The following is a 23,309-nucleotide window of genomic DNA, read 5'->3' on the forward strand; positions in this document are numbered from 1 at the left end:
GTCCACTTCTGTTCCTATTTCGAGGCAAAAGACACAAAATTAACGAAGGGAGAAAAAGTTACACTCCTTTGGTTAATTTGTCAGCTTTTTTTTTGTGACAAAATGCATCGTTTTTCATGTATCGAAAACATGATTTGAACGAAATTTGTTGAATTTTTAGCAACAACAGAATATATTAACAGTAAAACAGAATGAATGAACAGAAAAAAACGTCATGTTTCAACTTGGTGGGGGCTTATTTTGTAATAACATTTTTACGACATTAAAAATAATGTCATCAGGTTATCACAAAAACTTTCCACATTCCAGTGCTACACGTGTTACTGCAGAGCTGACAGCACACCCTGCTTAGACCTATACATTAAAATGTAAAACCCAACAGAGGAGTGTTCCTTTTATCTCAGAGGAATAGAAATTTATTTTGTTGCAGCGGTTCTTCTGCATTTCTCATTTAAATGTTGCTCGGAACCAGGAGGAAGATGGATGTGGATGAATTTGAAAGATGACAACATTGAGGAGTAGTGTGGATTAGTGCTGTTTTTGGTATCGATCCCATACCAAGTAAATACGGGCCAGTATCCTATCAATAACTAAGGATGCAGTATTTGCGTTGAGGATGTTGATAGAGAAGTACAGAGAAGGCCAGAGGGAGCTGCATTGTGTTTTTGTAGATCTGGAGAAAGCTGATGACAGGGTGCCCAGAGAGGAACTGTGGTATTGTATGGGGAAGTCTGGAGTGGCAGAGAAGTATGTTAGAGCAGTGCAGGACATGTATGAGGACTGTAAGACAGTGGTGAGGTGTGCTGTAGGTGTGACAGAGGAGTTCAAGGTGGAGGTGGGACTGCATCAGGGATCAGCTCTGAGCCCCTTCTTGTTCGCTATGGTGATGGACAGGCTGACAGACGAGGTTAGACAGGAATCTCCATGGACTATGATGTTTGCAGATGACATTGTGATCTGTAGTGAGAGCAGGGAACAGTGGAGGAGAAGCTAGAGAGGTGGAGGTTTGTCCTGGAAAGGAGAGGAATGAAGGTTAGCCACAGTAAGACAGAGTACATGTGTGTGAATGAGAGGGACCGAAGTGGAAGAGTGAGGTCACAGGGAGAAGAGATCAAGAAGGTGGAGGATTTTAAGTACTTAGGCTCAACAGTCCAGAGCAATGGAGAGTGTGGAAAAGAGGTGAAGAAGCGTGTACAGGCAGGATGGAACGGGTGGAGGAAAGTGTCAGGTGTGATGTGTGATAGAAGAGTTTCAGCTAAAATGAAAGGAAAGGTGTACAAAACTGTGGTGAGACCATCAATGTTGTTTGGTCTAGAGACAGTGTCACTGAAGAAAAGACAGGAGACAGAGCTGGAGGTAGCAGAGATGAAGATGCTGAGGTTCTCTCTGGGAGTGACCAGGAAGGATAGGATCAGGAATGAGTACATCAGAGGGACAGCACATGTTAGAGGTTTTGGAGATAAAGTGAGAGAGGCCAGACTGAGATGGTTTGGACATGTCCAGAGGAGAGATAGTGAATATATTGGTAGAAGGATGCAGAGTTTTGAACTGCCAGGCAGGAGGCCTAGAGGAAGACCAAAGAGGAGGTTTATGGATGTAATGAGGGAAGACATGAAGGTAGTTGGTGTGAGAGAAGAGGATTCAAAGGACAGGGCTAGATGGAGGAAATTGATTCGCTGTGGCGACCCCTGAAGGGAAAAGATGAAAGGAAAAGAAGAAGATCCTATCAATAACTAAGGTTGACGCTACTTATCTCAATGGCTTTTCATTACCTTAAGTGTTTGTTTTTTTTATTTCCTTGTTTATCATTAAATAGTTAAAAACCAGGTCATAATAGGACAACGACTATAATTAAATAGAAAACGTGTTATTATCTTTTTATGTCACGTGACAGCGCAATATCTAATCGCAGGAGGGGGGGTAGGGGGGGGCAAAGTTTGCAGCTCTGCTCAACACAGGAGCGGCGTGTGCGGCGAGACGGTACTTCCTCTTTACCGAACCCGCAGCACTGAAAACAAAAGCGAAACCAGGCTATTATCGATCCCATTCCGACTTGGTATCGATAGTATCGATATTTGGATCGATCCGCCCACCGCTCGTGTGGATTTGAGAGCAGCGCAGTTGTTACAAAAGGCTGCGAATGAGTTAAAAATCTGCGTGAAGACCCGGGATAGAAAACGAGGTACAGTACGTCTCTGGTGGACACAGTAATTCCTCTGTAGATTGACTGCTTTAACTGGCTTAAAGATGAAAACATATAAATTATTTTAACACTTGTCAGTGGTAGAAAAGAAAAATTAACTGGTGAAATAAAAACAGAAAGAATAAAAGTGTGAAAATCAAATAACCCTTTTACGACCACGATGGTCATCGGTGATGCCGCAGCACGTGGTTTTTTTTTTTAATTTACCGTAACTCCTCGCGACTTGATGCAATTTTATTTCTTCAAATTGCCCCAGAAAGCTGTGAAACGGGGCTTTCAGGTGCTATTACGTGCATTAGGGTAATAACTGAGCACTGTGCAGGGAGAGGGAACAGCAGCTGCAGGGGGCGTAACAAAAAATGAGGGCAGAGAGAAAAGAGAGTGTTGGGAAGGAAAACGCGCACTCTGCCACAAAAATCACACCTTGGATATGTACAGTACGTGATGTGGGTCATGTGTATCCAAGGGGACAGGGACCGTTTCAGAATCTACCACTGCTGAAGTAGTTTAAAAAAAACAAAAACCTGGCTATTGACATATATATTAACCTGTAACCTGTACTCAGAGCTCCAGAAATGTAAGATTTCCTGAATTGTTAAAAAATGTTGAGAACTAGATTTTTTGCATTCACACAAATTTTCAAGCTGCACTTTTCAAGAATTCATCAAAAGAAAGTTGGAGATTCAATTCCATTTGTGTCCTTTTGTTTTTATGACACACAGTTTTAAGGTATATGATTCCATAAGAATGGTAAATACTTGACAGGTTTGGAAAGTTCATCTTCTCCTGGAAAACAGACAAAATTATTGATGGAATAGGCCAAAAAAAAAAATGGACCGGGTGTTTTAATAAATAGTGCTATTATATATGGTAGCAATAAAAGATTAAAAATGAAACTACAGTCATTTCTTCTGCACATTTCTCCTCTTTTTGACATGTTAACTCATTAATTACAGCTTTACAGCCTGTGATGAGCGCCGAATTTCTAACATGGATGAGTAATATGAATGCTGTATATGCTTTGGTCCAGGATTAGCAACGAGGAAAACATTTAAAAGTGCAAGTATATCTATATAACTTCAGTTTCTCTGTCACAGAGAGCATGAACTACCTGCCAGAGAACAACAGCAGATACAAACATGTTGAGTACTGGGACGACAGATACAGGGCAGAGGAGACATATGACTGGTTTGGCAGCTTCTGCAAATTCCGGTACCTCCTGGAAAACCATATCAAGAAAGAAGACTGTATTCTGGTACTAGGTTAGTGACTTTACTTCATTTTTTTCTTGAAGGCCTTTGTTCTTTTACTCCGTACCCTGAAAAACAATTCTGCTGAATCACAGGTTGTAAATTCACTATGATGTACAGCTGAGTCTTGACTGAAAATATTCAATACCAGCAGTATAATACTTCCTACAATGGTTGATAATAATAAAAATAAGAATGACATTTTTCTATTCCTGACTGACTGGTTATGGGAAAACACATCTTCCCTCCAGTCAGTAAAGACACTCAGCAGGATACTCATCTTGGAAATTCAAACAAAAATTCCTGGCCGAATAAAACAAACACAAAAACAGGTTATCAGAAACCCTTAAGTGTTAACTTTATCTGCTGCATTGATTAAAAAGAAGATGCTGATTTTGTTGGAGTTCTTCCGACGGGTTATCCAACAGCTGAGGACACTCTGTCGCCTTTAGGTGTGAATCTGGCGCCGTGAGCATGTTTGAGGATCTAAGGTTGTTCACTTGTTGTTAATTGACAGAAATTCAGATGTATTCAAAGGCCAGGCTTGCAACGTGAAGGGCTTAAAATAATTAAACCTTAAACTCAGTCAAAGAGCTCTTTCTGTTTCCTGACATGATGTTAAGGATGAGATTTAGGATGACGACTGTGAGGAACTGTATTTTGTCATGGGTTAAATTTGAGGAAATTTTCCTAAACCCGTTTTTTTTTTTTACAACTGTTTGTGACTGGAGAGGTTTTCAAAAAGTAACATTTTGTACAAAACAGATTTAAATTAATGCTAAAAAGTCATAAATTTCACAGAATGTAAAAAGAGTTGATCAAAGAATAAATTCAGAAGACTGATAAAGCAGTAATTTCAATGTGACGTGACTCAATGTTTTTTAGGAACTTCTGATTTTGTTTGGTTGTCACTGAGGTCCTGAGGTCTCAATGAAGTTGATCTTGATGGTTTAATGATGACGAATATTTCCATCATCTGGTCCTCAGGGTGTAATTCCTACAAATGTCCACCAGATGTCGCTGTTCCCCTAAAAAATACACGATTAGCACTGTGATTATTGCGTCACTTAAATCAGGACCCAAAATGTGTTTTTTTCCCTGAGCTGAAGTTGCACACTTTTGAAATGATGCATTTAGTGGAAGTCTAATTCCAGGTAATTAAAATATACTGAAATAAATAATTGTCTTTGTTATTACGAGCATGCAAATGGCCAAATGCTGAAATGTCAGCTTTTAAAAGCCTTTTGTTGTTGTACCTGCACACAAACCCAGAGGGCTGTGTTGGTCTGTATTTTTTGAAAACCATCTTTGTTGTTGCACGCTAACGTTTGTGTCCCTTTGTGTTTGTCATGGTTTTTGTTATACAGTATTTGTGTAAAGGAGTGCGGGGGCCTTTTTAAACCCTCTTCTTAAAGGAGAGGGACCGTGACAAGGTCTTCAGAAGTTATTTATTATACTTGGGAGATTTTTTTTTACATGTAGAAGATTATTGGTAAAGACAGGGAATTTTTGAACCATTGACAATCACATACTGATAGACTGTAGCCTCACTTTTTTAGTGTACACGCTTGCAGCAGAGGCGTGAGTGGGCTTAGCAGTATGATATGTAGATCTTCATCATGTGCTTTCTACACATTGATATAAACCCAAGAGAAAGCTATTTCTGCCCCAGAGAGCTCTCATGTTGGAGGATATCTCTCTCTCCACTTGATGTTGCCAGCAGGTGTTGATATCTTCAACAACACACAAGCACAGATGATCTATATCGAGAAACTCACAGCAAAGATGTGTGAACTCTCACAGCTTGTAAAGACACAAAGAGCCCTTAAAAGTGGGTCGTTAGCCTCTCGCTCGAGCCTGACGTGTTTCTGAGCATCCTGTGGCCATCCCTGCTCGTCAAGTGTGTGACACCACCGGATCATGTGAAATGACACAATACATTAGTGTCACTATGATGGGACTGGGGCGTAACGTGGCAAAGAGAAGGGAGAGGAGGGAAGACGTCTAAGACAGGCCAGAGGAGCTACAGTGCTTTGTTTGTGTGTGTGTGTGTGTGTGTGTGTGTCTGTGTGTTTGTGTGTGTGTGGATAAAGGAAAAGGAGATGGAAGTGAGGTAAGTAACTAATCAGGTTTGGACCACTCGGCTGTATCACACAGAGGTCATTTCCATTAAGATAGCGCAGAGAAAAGGGTGCAGAGGAGGGAAGGATGCATGGATGAGAAGAACACTTCACTGCATCCTAATTAGCATCTTTTCCTTTTGTTATTGCCTTCAAATTCTCCGGTTTGCTCATCTGTGTAGCTGTACAGGTACGCTCTACTGACACCCCCAAACCACATCCACCTTCTGGAGACTACCCCATCACACCATTTTGACTCACCGTCTCCCTGGTAACCCACTTGAACCATCCTTTGTTATTCTTTTGCTGCCCCAGATGCTGAACAATAATTATATCATCATCCGGTTCTGCATATCAGCAGTTTGTTTTTGGTTTTCTTTTACAATCAAAAAATCAAACTATATCATCAACGAATATCGTTTGAGTATTGCTGCCACTTTATTGATCACTTATCAACTTTATTATGAGAGATGGATCATAATTAGAATGGGTTTTTTTCTTAAAACAATTACAACTTGTCACAAATATTACATTATAGCCAAATTGTGTGTGTGTTTTTGTTAGCTAACTGCATCATTATCAAAATCTTTTTCATTTTATCTATATAAAAACACCTGGGTGAAACAAATACGTCATGGTTTTCACGTTGTTTGATTCTTGTGACGCTGTTTGATGACATCATTTATTTGCACTTATTTAGCTGCGTGCAGAGGCTAAATTCAGCCTTTAGTTAATGTTTGCATTGCCTGATATCGCTGCTCCCCGTGGGCCACAGGCCTCCACTGCTGTGCCAAAACACAAAGCCGAGCCACAATTTTGGACGTCTCTTTGTTATGATGAATGTAGGCCTTGTAGTTTATTTTGGGCCGGTTCCACATGTACCTCCTGCTGCTGTAAGAACTCACAGGTGCAGCAGTCCTGCAGGAGGAAATAGGGACCAACAGATTCACCACATATACTGCTGATCTGCGTCACATTACTAAAAACAAAAAGAGCCCAGTCGAGCCTATTTAGATTCTATTCGTAATAAAAATGAGAATGTATCTTGATGACCTCTTTTTTAAAGTTATACTCCTCTTCATGGAAACAACTTGTGGCTCGAACGCTCATGGTTTTGCATGAGATGGGATTAGTTCACAGTTAATATATCTATAAAATCCTTTATAAGATATACTAAAAATGCTCCTCTGAGGTTTATCTCCTCAGAAATGCAACATTCAAAATCCACAGTTAATATGTTAATAGAAGCTATCGAACAACCAACCCTGTAATTAGTAGATGACATGCTTCTTAAAACTATAGCTATATACATATATATATATACACACACACATGCACGCACACACGCACTATTATTTGTCATCTACTCCAGTGATAGAATCATTAATAACAGCCTATCCTGGTTCAGCAGCTGCACCAGCACACACCCACTTCAACCACCATAACATCTGTTTCTGTGTGAAGCTGCTAACTCACTGCTCAGTAACATCTTATTTCTCACATGTGAAAAATGCACGTGTACTATGAAACCACTATGGTGACTAATAACACTCATTACTGTCTGAATAAGCTGAAAACCTGAGGTGATGTGAGTCACAGCAGCCCCCGACTCTCCACTTGACCCCCATGTTTGTGTTAGCATAGCGACAGCTCTGTCCTCCAGAAGTGATGGAGGATTGTGCTTCTATCTGTAGCAGTGGTGTATCGGCTATCACTTACGATTATTCACTTAAATATAAATATCTGTAATTTCTCCTTGCATTTTCAAGCAATTATTTACTTTCATCGATTATTGTTATTTGTGTAAAGATTCCAGACTGTTTTTAAATTTGAACCGCCAATGAAAACACTGAGTAGCTCTGATATAGTTAGTGGACCTTTAATTCTACAGCGTGACCTGCAGGGGAGCTGAAAATGCGTGTGATAGACTTGTAAGGTGTGTTGTACCCCCAGTGCGCCGTTCCGCTCTCTGTCTGGCCTCTGATGTCGCTGTCCTGTCACTCCACAAGTTCTTTTGGCTCCTAACAATGATGTAAGCAAGGAAGGATTAAAAGAATGAATGTGACTCCATTCAGCTGTTGTGTCATTATGTTTAGCCGGTGACTTCATACGTTGACGCTTTACGTTTTATAAAGGACATTACTACACACCAGAAACCTCCGTCACCCTCCCTGCCTTCATCTCCTGATGGTTCCTCATTTGGTCCTCGCGCATTTACCATTTCCTCCCTCAGGCCGCCCCCAGCCCACTTATAATTAGTTGGGATCAGAGACATCCACCATTGTGCCTGGAGTCCTTCTACCTATATATAGCTGAGACAGAGGTGTTTAAACCAGCGCTGGGAGCTGTGGGAGCTGCACTCGTATCCCAGGAGAGTCCAGCTAACTGTTGCTGGGTTATTATTGTCATTCACAAATCCTACGTTTCCAGGTTAGCTGTGAGGCGGTGCCACCGTTTGAGCTTTGTTATATTCCATGATTTATTATTTGTTATTATATCTTTATTGCGATACTCAACGTGTTAAACATGTGATCATCTGAAATCTTTTGGTGTTAACAGGAAGATCTGGGGTGACAATCCTCTCACTTTCCAGTTTTTTACAGTATTAGAGACACGTTCACAGACACGCACGCATGCACGCACGCACACACACACACACACACACACACAACATGCTTCTAGAAAAGCACCGCAGAGAGTGTCAGGACAGGATGGAGGTGTGGTGAGAGATTTGGTTGGCAGCTGTCAGAGGACCCAACTCATATCAGATCCACCGTAGCTCTTAGTCTAAAATTTATGGATCTTTTGCATCCTTTTGCACCTTATTGGTGTCTGATTCACTTTTTATGTCCCTTTGCAGAGAGCAAAAACAGTAGCAAAGCTGTGAGGAACACGGCAGGATGATAAAACCAGGAGACAGGCCTCGGCCAGTTCCCTCTGGTCCTTCCCTTTATTGATCCGTCCTCTGATTGGCTGGGATCAGGTCTGTCCTCCCTGCTGTTGCTTGAGTCGGTGCTATCAAACTCATTTATGTTCAAGGAGTTTACTGTTTTTGTGTGTTTACCTACGTCTTCATCAAGAAGAAATTGCATGTGCCTCAGACTGACTTACGTAGAACAGAAAGAAGGACTTGTGATGATGAGTATCTCCAAGGTAGAAAGTAAGACTGCATTTATAAAAAAAAAAGTTTTTAACATGGTGTTTTTTATGTATTCAGCAGTCTTTTGAGACAAATTAATGGAGGGAGAGAGAATACAAAGGCCATAGGAGTTTACGTGATGGTCTCTGGGTGCACAGAACAACAAAAACCTCTTAAGGTGCTGCAATACGCATGCCAGACCAGTAGCTGGCGGTGTAACTTTTCAAAAATCAACATTACGTAATGCTTTCTTCCACTGCGTGCTCAGATTGGCACCATGTCCAACATGCACTCAGACACCGATCGTTTTGTGTGAATCCTACACACTTAGAGTGAAGACTGAAAACACAATAGCTGTCTGTAACCTGAGGGCGTGTCCTTATTGGTGTTCAGAGGGATTTCATGTGATGGAGCCAATTTTAAATGTCACACACACACACACACACACACACACACGCACACACACACGCACACGCACACACTTATATATGTTCTGTGAATGCTTATCATCGTATTAAACTTAATTTGTCAAATTATCAGCATGAGGTGATGTGTGAATAGAGGGTAGGGTGAATGAATGAGTTGCTATGGAGAGAAATGAATGAATGAATGAATGAATGAATGAATGAATGAATGACACAGGAGGTGAAGCAGACCGGTTTCAGGCGGATGAATTCCCCTGCCTTCCTTTCATGTCTCTCTCCTCGCTGCCCTTCCTCTCCTCGCAGCATCCGGATTGGCTGCTTCCAGTTTTAAGGGAGCCCTCACCATGCAGCAGTCAGTAAGTCAGTAGGGGCAACCCTCCCTCCACCCCACCTCTCCCCTCCCTCCCTTCCTTCCTGCTTTTGCCGCTGTAAGGAGTGGTGCTGTTTATGAATGAGGCTCAGAGCCGCAGAATGTGAATGAAAAATAAGATAGGGAGCGAGCAGATAAGGGGTGTCGGCTGAATGAAATGCAGCAGAGAAAAATGGAGGAAAGATGCTCAATGAAAATCACAGGGGCGAGATGGAGAGGAGGGGGGCATTTAGGTGGGGAACACGCCGTGTTGCGTTTTGATTGCCCCTTTAGGGCCATCGCCCGTGTGTGTGTGTGTGTGTGTGTGCGTGTGTGTGTGCGTGCGCGTGCGCGCCACACGTATGCATGTGCGGTGTCCACTCTCATAAGTATGCAGATCAGGAAGGATGCTGGTGAGGATACCGAGTACGGTGGCTGTTTTTCCTATGAGCGAATGGGAATCTCCACTTCCATACACACACTCACACACACACACACACACACACACACACACACACACACACACACACACACACACGCAAATACACAGCACGCGTGCGCACGCACACCTTTCTTTTGCAAGCGTTTGCTCCGTGCTGTGAATAATAACAAGGTTACCCGGGCAACCAGGCCAGGATGATCGATGGGCCTGGCCCTGATAAACATAGCACAGAAGAAGTGTGTGTGCGCAGACTACACACACACACACACACACGCACACACACACACACACACACACACACACACACACACACACACACACACACACACACACACACACACACACACACACACACACACACACACACACACACACACAAACACACACACACACACGTATATTCACAGGCTGTGTGTTATAAAGGTGTGCTGTTGGTCATGAAGGGGCTTTTTTCTCATCAATGACTCTCTTCTCAATGATACTGACTGCCCTTGGCGAGAGGGCTCACACACACACATGCACACGCACACACACTTTCTCTCCTGACTCACTCATTTACGGTAATAATTTGCCCGTTAGAGGGCCAGAGACTGGGTTTGTTACTCACCGTTGCCCAGAGTACAGATTTCAAAGCCAGGCAGTGAGTTGGACCGACTCCCTGATTTATTAAATGCGTGCTGCGTTCAGGTGCTGCTGGTTTTATTTTTTTAATTTTGAAAAGATGAGTCTTCTTTGTTGGAATGTTGATAGAAACACATTACCATCACCAGGTGTGATGGGTACTCATGCTGACTCGTTTGTGCTTTACGTCATGGTGAAACGTCGTGTGTGTTAGCTATAAAATTAATCATTAAAATGCATTTCTCTGAGATGCTGTTTGTAAGTCGGTATTTATTCAGTTACAATCTATAACTGCAAGTTGAGGTCATTTAAATGTCTTTGCTACTTTAAAAACAAAAGTACTAATCCCTTAGATTTACCAAAAAAAATACCAGGACATAAAAACACATAAATGAGATGAAATAGTGTCATACCAGAATGTAACTTTTATATATTGACCTCTGCTGAATGAATTTTTTCCTTGGGAGTGTAGGGGCTAAGCTAAGATTTAATCCACTGAGGCATTCCACGGATGCACTTCCTGGTCATCAAGAGTCCGATGTGACACTTTATGCGTGATTATTGTGTTTCCTTCCCATTGAGTTTCTCAATTAATTTGGCAAATAGTTCAAATCAACTAGGAAAACTAGTAAGAAACCGAACCCGAAAACATTGGTTCCACATCCTTTAGTTCCTCCTGTCAGTAAATAAAATATTACATGAAATTACAGGCAGGTTATGACAGAGTTTTCTCACAGGCAGCCTATAGTCCACATTGCTGCCTCCAACTTTCAACCTGACCTGAATTGTCAGCAGTCTTGATGTTCTTGAATGTGTCCATACACATAAATACATCATGCGTTCATTTCCTGCTGAGAAGTTGACAGAGATGTGGATAAAAGAAGGGCCAAACGCTGTGACAACAGGAAACAGGAAACCCAAAAACCCCATATGAAGTCCGACATTAGAGTTAACTTCACTTATTCTGATATTTTCTGAGTTATTTTGAAATCTTAATCTACGGGCCGTTAATGTTACGCTGCTAGGGGGTTGTGGCAGGAAGAGGAACTACAGTAGTCAGATTTGGTGGTGCCTTGTTGTTCATATCTATGAATGGTCATAAGTCAAAAGTTTGTATCTTGAGGACTACCAGTATACAAATTTGATTATTTCTCTTTCTCATTATTGTGAACACAACTAAAAAAAAACCTCCTCTCTTCTTGACCCATTAGGGGTCACCACAGCGGTGACCCCTAATGGGTCACCGCTGTGGTGAACGCTTATAGATCCTTCTTTAGATGAACGCTTATAATTGTCTTGTGTGTGTTTGTGTGTGTGTGTGTGTGTGTGTGTGAGTGTGTGTGTGTGTGTGTGTGTGTGTGTGTGTGTGTGTGTGTGTGTGTGTATGTGTGTGTATCTGAGGGTTACTGATTGACATTACATTACTGATCGACATTAACACAGCCTCTTCTATATGCACCGCACGCTCCTGCGACACACACCGTTCCCTCCTCCTCTTTTTCCTCACCTCTTCCACTCCCCCATGTCTCCTCTCTTTCCTCCTCCCCACCGGTGGAGAGGAGGAGGAGGAACAGGAAGGAACGAGGAGCTGATGATAGGTGTATCTGCAGCCAAAAGTTGCCCCTCAAGGGCCGTGAAGAGTCATCCCTGGCGCTCGTCGTGCGTGAATCCGAGCTGGAGCGAGGGTCATCTGAGTGTGTGCAGGCACACGGCTCTCTTGTCATGAATACCAAGAGGCAATCTCCCCTTCGCTGTGACGGTCACCGTGTGTCGCAGCACAAACAATCTCCTCCTGTGGACTTGTACGGCTCTAACTGATAAGCTCTGTCCTAGAAATCGACATGCGAGGCATCATAATGACAGATAGGAGTCTGCGAAGAGCTTCATCGCTCTTTATTTACATCATCGGAGGTGCACAGTTACTGAGATGCACTCTCTTACAACACAAAATAGTGTGAGTAGCTATCTGTCGCTGCTGAGCATCTTGTGTCCAAGAGGCTTTGAAGGTGACATCCTGTACTAAACTGCCACTGCAGCACCAGCAGCACTTAAGATGCTGCAGCCGGACACGAAACCGGACGTCTTTGAGGCTTGTGAACGATCAGACATTCTCACGCGTGTGTGTGTGTGTGTGCTGAAAGGTTACGAATCTGTACAGGGAAAAAATAAAAGAAATAAATCGAATCCAATCGGATCTAAAAAGGTTTCATCTCAATGTCTGCGGAGGAGAAGATGCGTTTAGAGTGTTGCTCAGAGACGGGCTCTGTGTTGTCAGGAGTGTTATTAAGCTATCATCACATAGCAGGGAAAGCCCCGTCAGCCAGGTTAGGGCACGGTGTGCGTGTGTGTGTGTGTGTGTGTGTGTGTGTGTGTGCGTCACCGATGTCCTGATGCATTTCAGTCTCCGCTGTGACGCACCAGTGCTGCAATCCCGCTGCTGTGTCGCAGAGTTACACACTTCAGTCACGTCAGTAAGTGCAACGGATATGATGAGGGAATCGTCTGGAGGAGCAGGTACGGTGTTTCTCCAGTGTCGTCCCACACATCACCAGTGACTTTGTGATGCTCTCAGTTGACTTGGAGTCTTTTTTTTTTTTTGCTCATCCAAATCATTCTTGCTGTCCTCTCTCATTTAGCTTAAAAACAAAAAAAACGTGGCCAAAGAGTTTCTAAATGATCCACCAGGATAAACGCACCCGGATGATGTCATTAACAGTCAAATGACATTGCAAGTAATGGAAATGTGACACTTCTGTTTCAAGCAGACATTTTCATGCTAATGAATAGAAGCTGTTCAATGACTATGCAAAATAAATGTGGTTCCCTTATGTAATTGCGATCAGGTGATTGTGTAACGATTGTGACGGACTCGTGTACCTCGAGCTAAAACAGTTTATGCACTTAGTAGAAAATAATGCTGTGGTTTACTTTCGTTGACACAACACGCCCCGTGGATCTGAGTCATGGATTTCTTTAAAAGGAGAAAGACGATCCGTTTTCTGAACACCTACAGGCTATTTTCATTTTGTAGACGTGTGCCAGAAAATATTGTCATACTGTTAATTGTTATTCACCACTTATTATTGTTCACCATCTCACCACACCCTTTCTTTTTTCAATGTGCTGATATTTGGTTACTTCCAGGGCATGTCTGTTCAGTAAACAACACGCATAATCACAAAGCCTTCTGTTTGAGAAGTAGAAACACACATAAATCAACATGAGACAAAAAAACATCTTATCTTGTGCTTTTCTTCATTTTTTAGTCTTAAAACCTCTTAGTGTCATCACACACACACTCACACACACACACAAAGAACCATACAGTAAAACACAAAAAGTGACAAAACGGTCAAAAGCAGCTGATCTTATCCTCCACTTGAAGGTTTAAGGACTCCATTTCCCTGATTTGATGACATTTTTAGTTGATATTAATCTTTGGATTAGCTGCTTACTGCTACTGGCTGCTTTTAATGTTCCCTCTGTCTGTCCCCCTGCACATAATATGAAGCGTTTATGGTTTTATAGTTTTACAATATCTATGGTTTTATACATATTTATTAGCTCATTGCACAAACCTTTTAATATTGAATAACAGCCTGAGGAAAAAAAATGTACAATGTACAATTTGGTTCTTGCAAAAACTGCTTTAATTATAGAATTTACCTTTATCACAAATCATGTGACTGAATGTCCTTGAAACGTGTTGCTTTTTGTACCGACTCCGCATTTCCCTTCTGCTCTGTTTGTCTGATGCTACTCATCAACTACCTATGAAGTCAATACCATCTTTAGACGCATTTTGCTGCTAAGTCCGCTGAATATTTCCATTGGTCTCAGACTTAAACACAGGCCTGTGTGTTTAGCATTGGAAATCTAGCTGCGACCCACCGTTCCATCAGAACTTTGCTTTGTCGTCTCCACATCCCCCTCGTCATCCACCCCTGTAAGTCCATTACTGCAGCAAGTCATTAAACACACCATCTTTTTTTTTCTTTTTGGTGAGCATCCAATAGGATTTTTACAACAGTGCTGACTTTGTGTGAGGCGGTGCTCAGCAGTCTTACATAATGCTGCTTGTAATGCTGCACCTCCACCTCTGCGTCTCCACGTCGGCCTACGGGCTCCCGACCGTCCTCGGCGTCTGCCGTTCTGTCTGTCGCTCCGTCTCCTCGTTACGCACTGAACTAAAGCCTCGTCTCTTCTTCTCAGCGCCTGTCTTTAGTCGTTGGTCTTCTCCACGGCTGTCTGCACGTCTCATCTCTTCATCTCTCACCCCTGACATGTCACGCACAGCGGAGTTCGTTTGCTTCGGCTGTAATATTCTTACGTAACTTTTCCATTTGACTTTGCGTTCTCCTCTCGCCTGACAGAGACACATAAATAAAGAGACCAAAAAAAAAAAAAAAAAAAGAGACGATAAAAAAGAGAATCGCAGTTTTATCTGCTTCAAATTAGAATTAAAGCATCCTCCCACAAGTTTAAAGGAAAGCGCTTTTCATCAACTTAGTCTTCCAGCGAGAGCCTGTCGGATGTCTGGAAGGTTCTCTGTTTGTGTGAAGTGACGACAGAGAGTTTGTGAACGTCTTCCACGTCGAGGATCGTGTTCGGTGTTGCCGTTCATTGTTGTAGGGATTCCTCATTCACAGTAGGAGGGTTTTCTAATTAATTTCCCAGTTTGTGGTCCTACAGAGATTTGTTTTCACCGCGTCCTTCTTTTGTCACGTACCTTTTGCTATCAAATTTCATCTTGCAGCACAGTTAATCGTTACAGGGACTCTGGGGTGTTGGATCGGATGGAACAGATGTCCCTCTCCTTATTCTGATACTGCAGGATGAGAGCGATGTTGACATACCACAACCTCTGACACTATCTGATCTATATCTAGGTTACATTATGGCTTTTATTCCCTCAGGGCTGAAGCATGCCTGTCAATGAAATCTAATGCATATTTCAAGGTTTGTTGCGACTTCTGAAAATCAAATCATGTCTTTGTCTTGTCCTTGCATAACTAAAACTAGGGTTATTGGAATTAGCATTTTGTGAACATGTTTACACCTGAATGAGGAGTTCAAATCCAGGGGCCTTCCTTGGTTCTCTCTTTATCTCTTTGGATTACATCCAGATTATCCAACTTCCTCCTCCTCCTGCCCAGTAGGTGCAGTTGCCCCAACGATTGTTAGGATAACCGCTGCAGCGAAGGTTAAGTAATCAAAGACAATGGATGGACGAAGTCTTTATGCACCAATCAAGCTCTTCATCATCAGCAGAACAAAACGCTCCGTGTCAAACGACGCTCTGAGATTCCACTGCTGCTTTTCTCCCAAGGACATTTGCTCTGTGTCCCTCTTCTCCACCTTGTCTGTATATATTACTGCAGGGAGCGGCGCTCAGATGAACTGACCGGAAAGTGAATAAAAAGCTTTCAGTGACAAAAGTTAAAGAGCACAGAGAGAAAGAAATGAGGTGTGTGTTTGCGTGGGAATTGATTAATGGTGGAAACCACTCAGGAAAGTTTGGCTGGTTGGGAGCTGCCCACGGTTTCACCGGCTCGAGTTGCTTTATGTGCTGCTGGGTTGGCAGTGTCCTGTTACTGTATTATTTATATTTCATAGGAAATGCATCATATTATCTTTCAAAGACTGAAAATATTTCACCAGGAGTTCCTAAAAAGATTTTCAATAACAATAATGTACCAAACTAAATGGGCTGACATTATAACTTGGAATTAATAGTAACATAGCAACGTCTTTAATGATGCCATAATTAAAAATGACAATCGATTCCAGGAGTATTATATATGAACATGGGATTTCAAACCATTTATTTCTTGGGTTCAAAATCGGACTAAACAAGGAAATCACAACCGTCCAAAAGGTTAAGGGTGGTTAACTGTCAAACTTTTACATTTCATACTGAAGACTTTTATGGGTTACGTCTGTAATTAGACGTCACATAGAGACAGACATAAACGACTATTAGCTGGTGCTACAAGTATTGACTTTCCCCGTTCGAGTGGAACACGACGATTGAAAAGGGTCGGACGGTGATGCCCGTAGGCTTCGCTGCTCATCGCGATCAAATCGCATTGAACTCCTTCCTCTATGTGCTATTATTTATACGTTCCTGCAGCTTTTCGTCGAGAAGAAACAAGGACATTTTCAGCGCATCATTACGTGTGCCTTTGAAGCAGGACCGCGTTGAAAGTCATGCGAGGAGTTTGGATGGAGGATTACGCCATAAATACAGACATCAGAGCGTAACAAATAACTTTATGTATGCTTGGCCTGTATTAGCCTGTACAGGGAATCAGGGAGCATATGGTCAGTTCACTTCACTCGAGAACAGGGACCGTCCATTGGATAATGGACACACACACCAAAATAGAGAAACAGGAAGAGGAAATGACAGTCGTCTATGAATCGCAACGCAGTTCATCAACACAATCTTCCAGTCCTGCAGCGTTAAATGATGTTGGTTCTGTAAGAGCACTGAGACACGAACCCAAACCACCATTGCACAGACAGTTCTCCTGCCTGTTGCCATGGCGACCCACTCTCTAAGACAATATTTATTTAAAACACATTGTTATGCAGGAATATTACTTTAGGACTGTAATAAGAAAGTGCTGTTTTGTTTTTCCTCTCTACGTGTGATCTGAGTGGGAGAGCAGGCGTGGACCTCAGACGTGTCACACGCTGGTGCGCCGATTGTGTGGGGAGATGAACGACTGAATAAACGCGTTTTACAAAGCCTGACAACGGAATTTCTTCTCACATCCGACTCCGAGAGGCGTCTCCACTTCACCGATGTGTCCTCTTGTCATCGAGGAGGTTTGGGGTTGAACCCATTAGTGGTTGTGCCATGTTGGACCAATCCAGCCAATCAGATTCAGCGAAGGTCGTTGCCAGCCGTGCTTCGGTGCATCTGAATTTTCGCACTCGTATCTGTGATTCCACTTTGCTGTTCCTGCATAATCCGACAGTCCGAGCCGCTGTTCCACATGTGTGCCGATCACGAGCTTTTCCACCCGGCTGATGTGGATTTCACACTCAGTTAAAGTTCACATGGTTTTTTTCTTCTTTCCAGTACACCAAACTGCATGCGCCACAGTTTGAATTTTCCCTGGTCGTGAGGTTTTACCAATGTGAGTTTTTCTCATGGAAGGAGGGAAGATTTGGAGGAATCAAGAAAAGTGTTGAGCTGCAGATTTTCAGAAATCCCACAGTTAGGAATCTTTCCAGACCTCGTGTTCTCATGCAGATTAAATATGACACACACACACACACACACACACACACACACACACACACACACACACACACACACACACACACACACACACACACACACACACACACACACACACACACACACACACACACACACACACACACACAGAATAAGCATGTTTGGACTCGGTCACCAATCATAAACCCCAACTGGGCTGGGATTGCTGTATTATGATGCACGCTGTCCCACTCTCTTCTGATTGGCTGTTGGTCCCGGCTGATGAAGCGTCTCTCAGTCCCTGAAACAAGACACAACTCTTAGTTTAAAGAGCACAGGTCCCGTTTGCATGCTATGTCGTGCATTATGATGGGATGGCAGAAGCGACCGTGTGCTCCTTATGAGGCTACTTGAAAGGGAATGAAGTCTCGGTCCATGACTGTTTGATGGCGTGACTCTCTAGAGTGTTTATACTGTAACAACAAATCATAAAATATGAAGGAGTGTCCTTATTCATCGCCCCCTGTCCAATTTAGTTTTCCATCTTGTCAGTTTACTCTTTAATATTGCTTTGCACGTTTTTTACCTCTTCTTGCTCGCACCTCTTTTTCTTAACTCTCTCCTCCGACTCCTTCTCTGCTGCTGCTTCCTTTTTTTTAAAAGAGGCTCCTCACGACCAATGGCAGCTGCTGTCATACCTCACATCACTATCTGATTCTTCTTCCTGTGTAGCACTTCTCTCTGTTCTGGTCTGATTGTCTGCATGTTTCTGTTCTGGCTTCACTTTTTGCACTCTGTCCATTTTTTTTTTTTTTGCGTTTCATCCCAGTCAAACACCTTTCTTCTGGAGTCTTCTGCTCAGGTTGCATTGAAGCACAGGAGAGAGGTCTAAGGAGGACGGGTGGCATTAAAGCAGGAGGCTGCGGGGTGTGTTTCTGTTAGTGTGAAGGCTTTGCTGTCTGTCTACCTCATTTTCATCCTCAGAAGTTGGCATCTGGTCTAACCGTTCCCTCCTCCCATCTCTCCTTCCCCCTCTCTCATCGCCTCATCGTCTCATTTCTATCATGATTACTCTTTGCCTCGCTGACCTACAATGATGTAACCGCTTTTTGGCAGCAGAATTTACCCTTGCCAAGCATTATATCCTCCCCATCTCAGGCTCTGCCTTGCTCTCTTAGACCCTTTTGGATCTTTTTTTTTTTTTAAGTTCCTAATCGCGTTCCTAATGCATTTCTCGGCAGTAACTCAACATGGATGAGGGGTGGGATGTATGTGAATGATGGCCAAGAGAATTTACAATGTTCCCAAATGATTTGGGGCTCCAGCTATATGACTTTAAGGACTTAAAAAAAAAAAAAAAAGGAGAGGCTCTGCGGAATGGGTTACTCCTGTTAAGTGATAAGTAAAAGGATCATGGGTAACGGCACTTGACAGCTTCCAGCATCGATGTCTTTGAGTGTCAGACGTCGTCTCTCTTCTGGCAACATCTTTGGAACATTTGTTTGCGTCTACTTTCGACCACGTTAGCGACCTAGCTACAGCCATGGAAACAAAGGCAAATTAATACAGAGAGGACCAGATCAACACCTGTCTTTTTGTTGTTCCTGTCCAACATTTTGGGCATAAAAAGCTGAATAAGAACATACTTACAGAAATCTCAATGTCGATGCGAAGCAGCTATTGACATATCGTCTTTATTCAATTCTGAAATATAAATTAATGTCAACAAGGATTAGGAAACTGTCACTTAATGTTTGTCCAGCTTGTAGTCCAACTCAGATTGGTTCTTAAATTTACATAAATCTATGACTAATGTAGAAGAATTGACATTAACTGTGGCGACTGCAAAATTTGTTGCAGACGATGAAATAATTTTCTAATAACAGGCAAAATCATCAGGCATCTATGTTTGACTCATAAATACCTTTTAAGTTTATTTAATCATTGGTGTTTTATGACTTTCCTCACTTCTCCTTCCTCCAACTCCTCATTGATCATTTCCTTAAAAGGTGCAATAATTCATTTATATTCTCACCCACCTCCCTGTCATTGAAATTCTACCTCCCAGCAGCCTGAACTCCGGCGTTAGACAGTCGTGCCGTGCTTTACTGCAGGTGTCCTCCTGGGCCTGGAGCGGAGGTCATCGGAGGATTAACCCCCTCGTGGGGAAACGGGGACAATATTTTCTTATTTTCACATGCTGGCTCAGTTTACCACTGAGCCTTGGTGACTCAATGAATGATTGACAGCAGAAAAATAAAAATTATTATGTCAAGGCTGTTCATCTGTTACCAGTGGTTTTAATCTGCACCATTGTTATTTTTGTGTTTTCCCCCTTCTGTGTGTCTGTAATGTTTGTTTTACCGTCTGTTGAGGCCAGGTTGGGACGGGGAGGGAAGAACCTGTTTATTCTGCACGCTCAATCATCACCATGTATCACATTACTCTGCTGATGTGCAAAAAACCATTTTAAAAGTATGGACAGATGATTTCACGAGTAATAAGCTATATTTCTCCTCGAATTCAGTGTCTGTATCTTATATTTTAGTTTTAATAGCAATGCGACCTCCCACTTTTTGATAAGAATCACCAGTCACTCTGCCTTTGATTTGATGAGAATCAAACATACACACAACCACACACTCATTAACCAGAAGGCATGGCTCTCATTTCCTCCTCCAGCTGTTGCGAAGCTAATAAACACAGATATGTAGGAGGCATTTTGGAGACAACATTAGAGAGAGCAGACACGTCCAGAGGAGAAATGGTGAGTATGTTGTTAAGAAGGTGTTGAGGATGGAGCTACCAGGCACGGGGGAGACAAAAGAGAAGGAGAATGGATGTAGTCAGGGAAGACATGTGGGCAATTGGGTGACATGGAAAAGGATGACACGCTGTGGTGACCCCTAACAGGACAAGCCCAAAGGAAAAGAAGAAGAAATAGGAGACAGCATTTCCATATTGCATTGTCACCTTTGTGATGCAGCGTTCACAGGTTCAGGATTGTTCCCGGAGCCAGCTTAGCCTGGCGCTGCCTTATCGCACAGAGAGAGCGAGTGCGAGGCGTGTCGTTGGAGTCGCCTCTGCAGCAGAGATCCCTGATAGTGAAAGCAGAGGAGAGAACACGCAGCCAGCGACGGACCCTGAATACCACATTCCACCCGTTCACTTCCATCTTCCACTTCTCCCCTCTTCATCCTCCCACTTGCCAATTACTCCTTTTCAGATGCATCTATCTCTGCCTGCTCTCCTTCCACATCTTTCCCCTTCCACTGTACATCCCACCCATCTCCTTTCATACCTCCTGCCCTTCATATCTTTCGGCTGCTCGCTTCCTGCAAATTGAGTGTCATTTAGACCTCCTCCTCAGCTCAGCGGCACCTCCTCACACTGAAAGTAGCCCCGGAGCAACTGATATCCCCAGAGTGGCTCTTCTTCCCCCTGACCATGTAACTACTTCCTCTTCTCTGAGTGAGTGACATCACAGTGGATTGAGCACCAGTGACAGGTGTGTGTTTTATCCAAAAAAAAAAAAAAAGTCAAACTTGACTAAAATGAAGCTTGGATGGGAAGATAGTGGTTGCATAATCTCCTTGTCGTAGACACAAACACAAACACACACTGTCCTACTTCTCCACATGTCCTTCTTCTCACCTCCTCCACTCTTTCTTTCTGGTGGATGAAGAACACCCAGTTCCTGTCAAACAGGAAGTGAACATGAGTCAGCGAGAACAGGCTATCACGTGTGTTATGGTGTGTGTGTGTGTGTGTGTGTATCTATCGAACGGTCCAAGCTGGTTGGGTTCTCATTCCCCATGAGGCAGCAGATGCTTCCAGCAGGACGGTCCATGACTACAGCTGGCGCGCACGGACAACTGATATGTTCCTGGTTCAGATGTAAATAAGTGACCGGGTGAACCGTCTGGCCCTGATTCAGGAGCCTGCACCAGATAAAATACCACAGGACTACTACCCCACGGGGGAGAGACGTGCTGCGTCTCCTGCGGGGATCCATATGCTTTGTCAGCCTTACAGCTCCGGCGGTCTCATCTGTAAAACCTGATCCGTACGGAATAATCACACCAAGGTCAGGCAACACATCCATTCACATCCAGACGCAGACACCTTGAACTGACAAACTTGTCTGCCAACCAGGCAGAAAATTAACCAGCCAAGTTTGTGCCTTCGTGTTAGCGTGTGTGTTATGTTTATGTGTGTGTGTGTGTGTGTGTGTGTGTGTGTGTGTGTGTGTGTGTGTGTGTGTGTGTATTAAGGCTCACATTGAGTGCGTGTGCTTGAAATCTCAAGGCTACCTGTGTTGTTTCGGACATCTAATTTTACCACAGACGTGTTCCTGGCAGGTGGTTAATTGAAAATATTCATACTGCTGTTCCCTTCTTTTCCTCTTCTACACAAGTGTGTGTGTGTGTGTGTGTGTGTGTGTGTGTGTGTGTGTGTGTGTGTGTGTGTGTGTGTGTGTGTGTGTGTGTGTGCGAGCGCGCATGTGTACGCATTTGTGGATGTGTGTTCTCTGTCACAGCATGTGTGGGGCTAACCACCAACGCCACACACAGTGGGACGCTGACATCTTTCCAAATAACTCCATTTTAAATGATAACCTAACACACACACACACACACACACACACACACACACACACACACACACACACACACACACACACACACACACACACACACAGATGCAGGAGAGAAGGTGAGGCTGAAGGTCTTCCAGGCGGTGAGCAGTCATTCTAACATCTGCCTCGTGCTCATTTGAAATTAAAATACCTGGAGAAACCTCCACACATTTTCTGCACATGACTGGATGAGTCCTCATTGGATGGGGCTGACCGTCATGTCCACATGCAATCCTTGACACCCGTTAGCGTGATTAGCCTTGCGGTGACTTCGCCGAATCACGACCCTCCTCCTTGAAACGCTCGTCAGTCAAAGAGGACAGTTTGTGTTTGGTCGAGCGGATTTATGGAAAAGTAAATATTGGTAGCTGTGCATCTTACTCAGCACGCCTGTATCGAATATCAAGGGGAGTGTGTGTGTGTGTGTGTGTGTGTGTGTGTGTTTGGGGTGGGGTGGGGGGGGTCTGTTGACAGACACAGCTGTTAAGGCAACTGTGCAAACAAACAGCCTCCGATGAGCTTCTCTACCTCACTGGAACTCATTACGTCTGACCTGACAAAGGCTGTGATAGTATAGATATTTACTCTGTAGGGAAAAGACGACACAACGTCAGGTTGTACAAGTAATGGCCAAAACTATTGTTACTGAGCAAGAGGAGACATTATAAGCACAGTTACTCTGAAACGTGTAGGTAACGACAGTCTGGATGTTTGGCTAAAGAGCAAAAAAAACATGGCCGTCTCCTCTCGCTGCCATTCACGAGGTGTTATTCGACGGCCTCGGATCTGAGAGATGCTTTACGCTCCGCGCCACAGCGGAGAGAGGCTTATTCTTCCGATGGGACACCTTCCAAATGTCCCCCGTCACTCATCCCAGCACACACATATGC

The 23,309-nt window shown here is 43.3% G+C and overlaps 1 protein-coding gene across 1 annotated transcript in view; it reads left to right on the top strand.

Annotated features, from left to right (window-relative positions):
- The first annotated feature begins 1,941 nt into the window (after positions 1-1,941).
- ece2a (endothelin converting enzyme 2a) overlaps positions 1,942-23,309 on the top strand; it is a 51,862-nt gene continuing 30,494 nt past the window's right edge. Inside the window, exons 1-2 of the mRNA XM_068339781.1 lie at positions 1,942-2,182; positions 3,301-3,465. Of these exons, the coding sequence (XP_068195882.1) occupies positions 3,306-3,465 (160 nt within the window). The 5' untranslated portion in view covers positions 1,942-2,182; positions 3,301-3,305. The remainder of the gene's footprint in view (positions 2,183-3,300; positions 3,466-23,309) is intronic.

Source organism: Antennarius striatus, chromosome 18 (genome assembly GCF_040054535.1).
Source record: "Antennarius striatus isolate MH-2024 chromosome 18, ASM4005453v1, whole genome shotgun sequence".
Lineage (NCBI taxonomy): Eukaryota > Metazoa > Chordata > Actinopteri > Lophiiformes > Antennariidae > Antennarius > Antennarius striatus.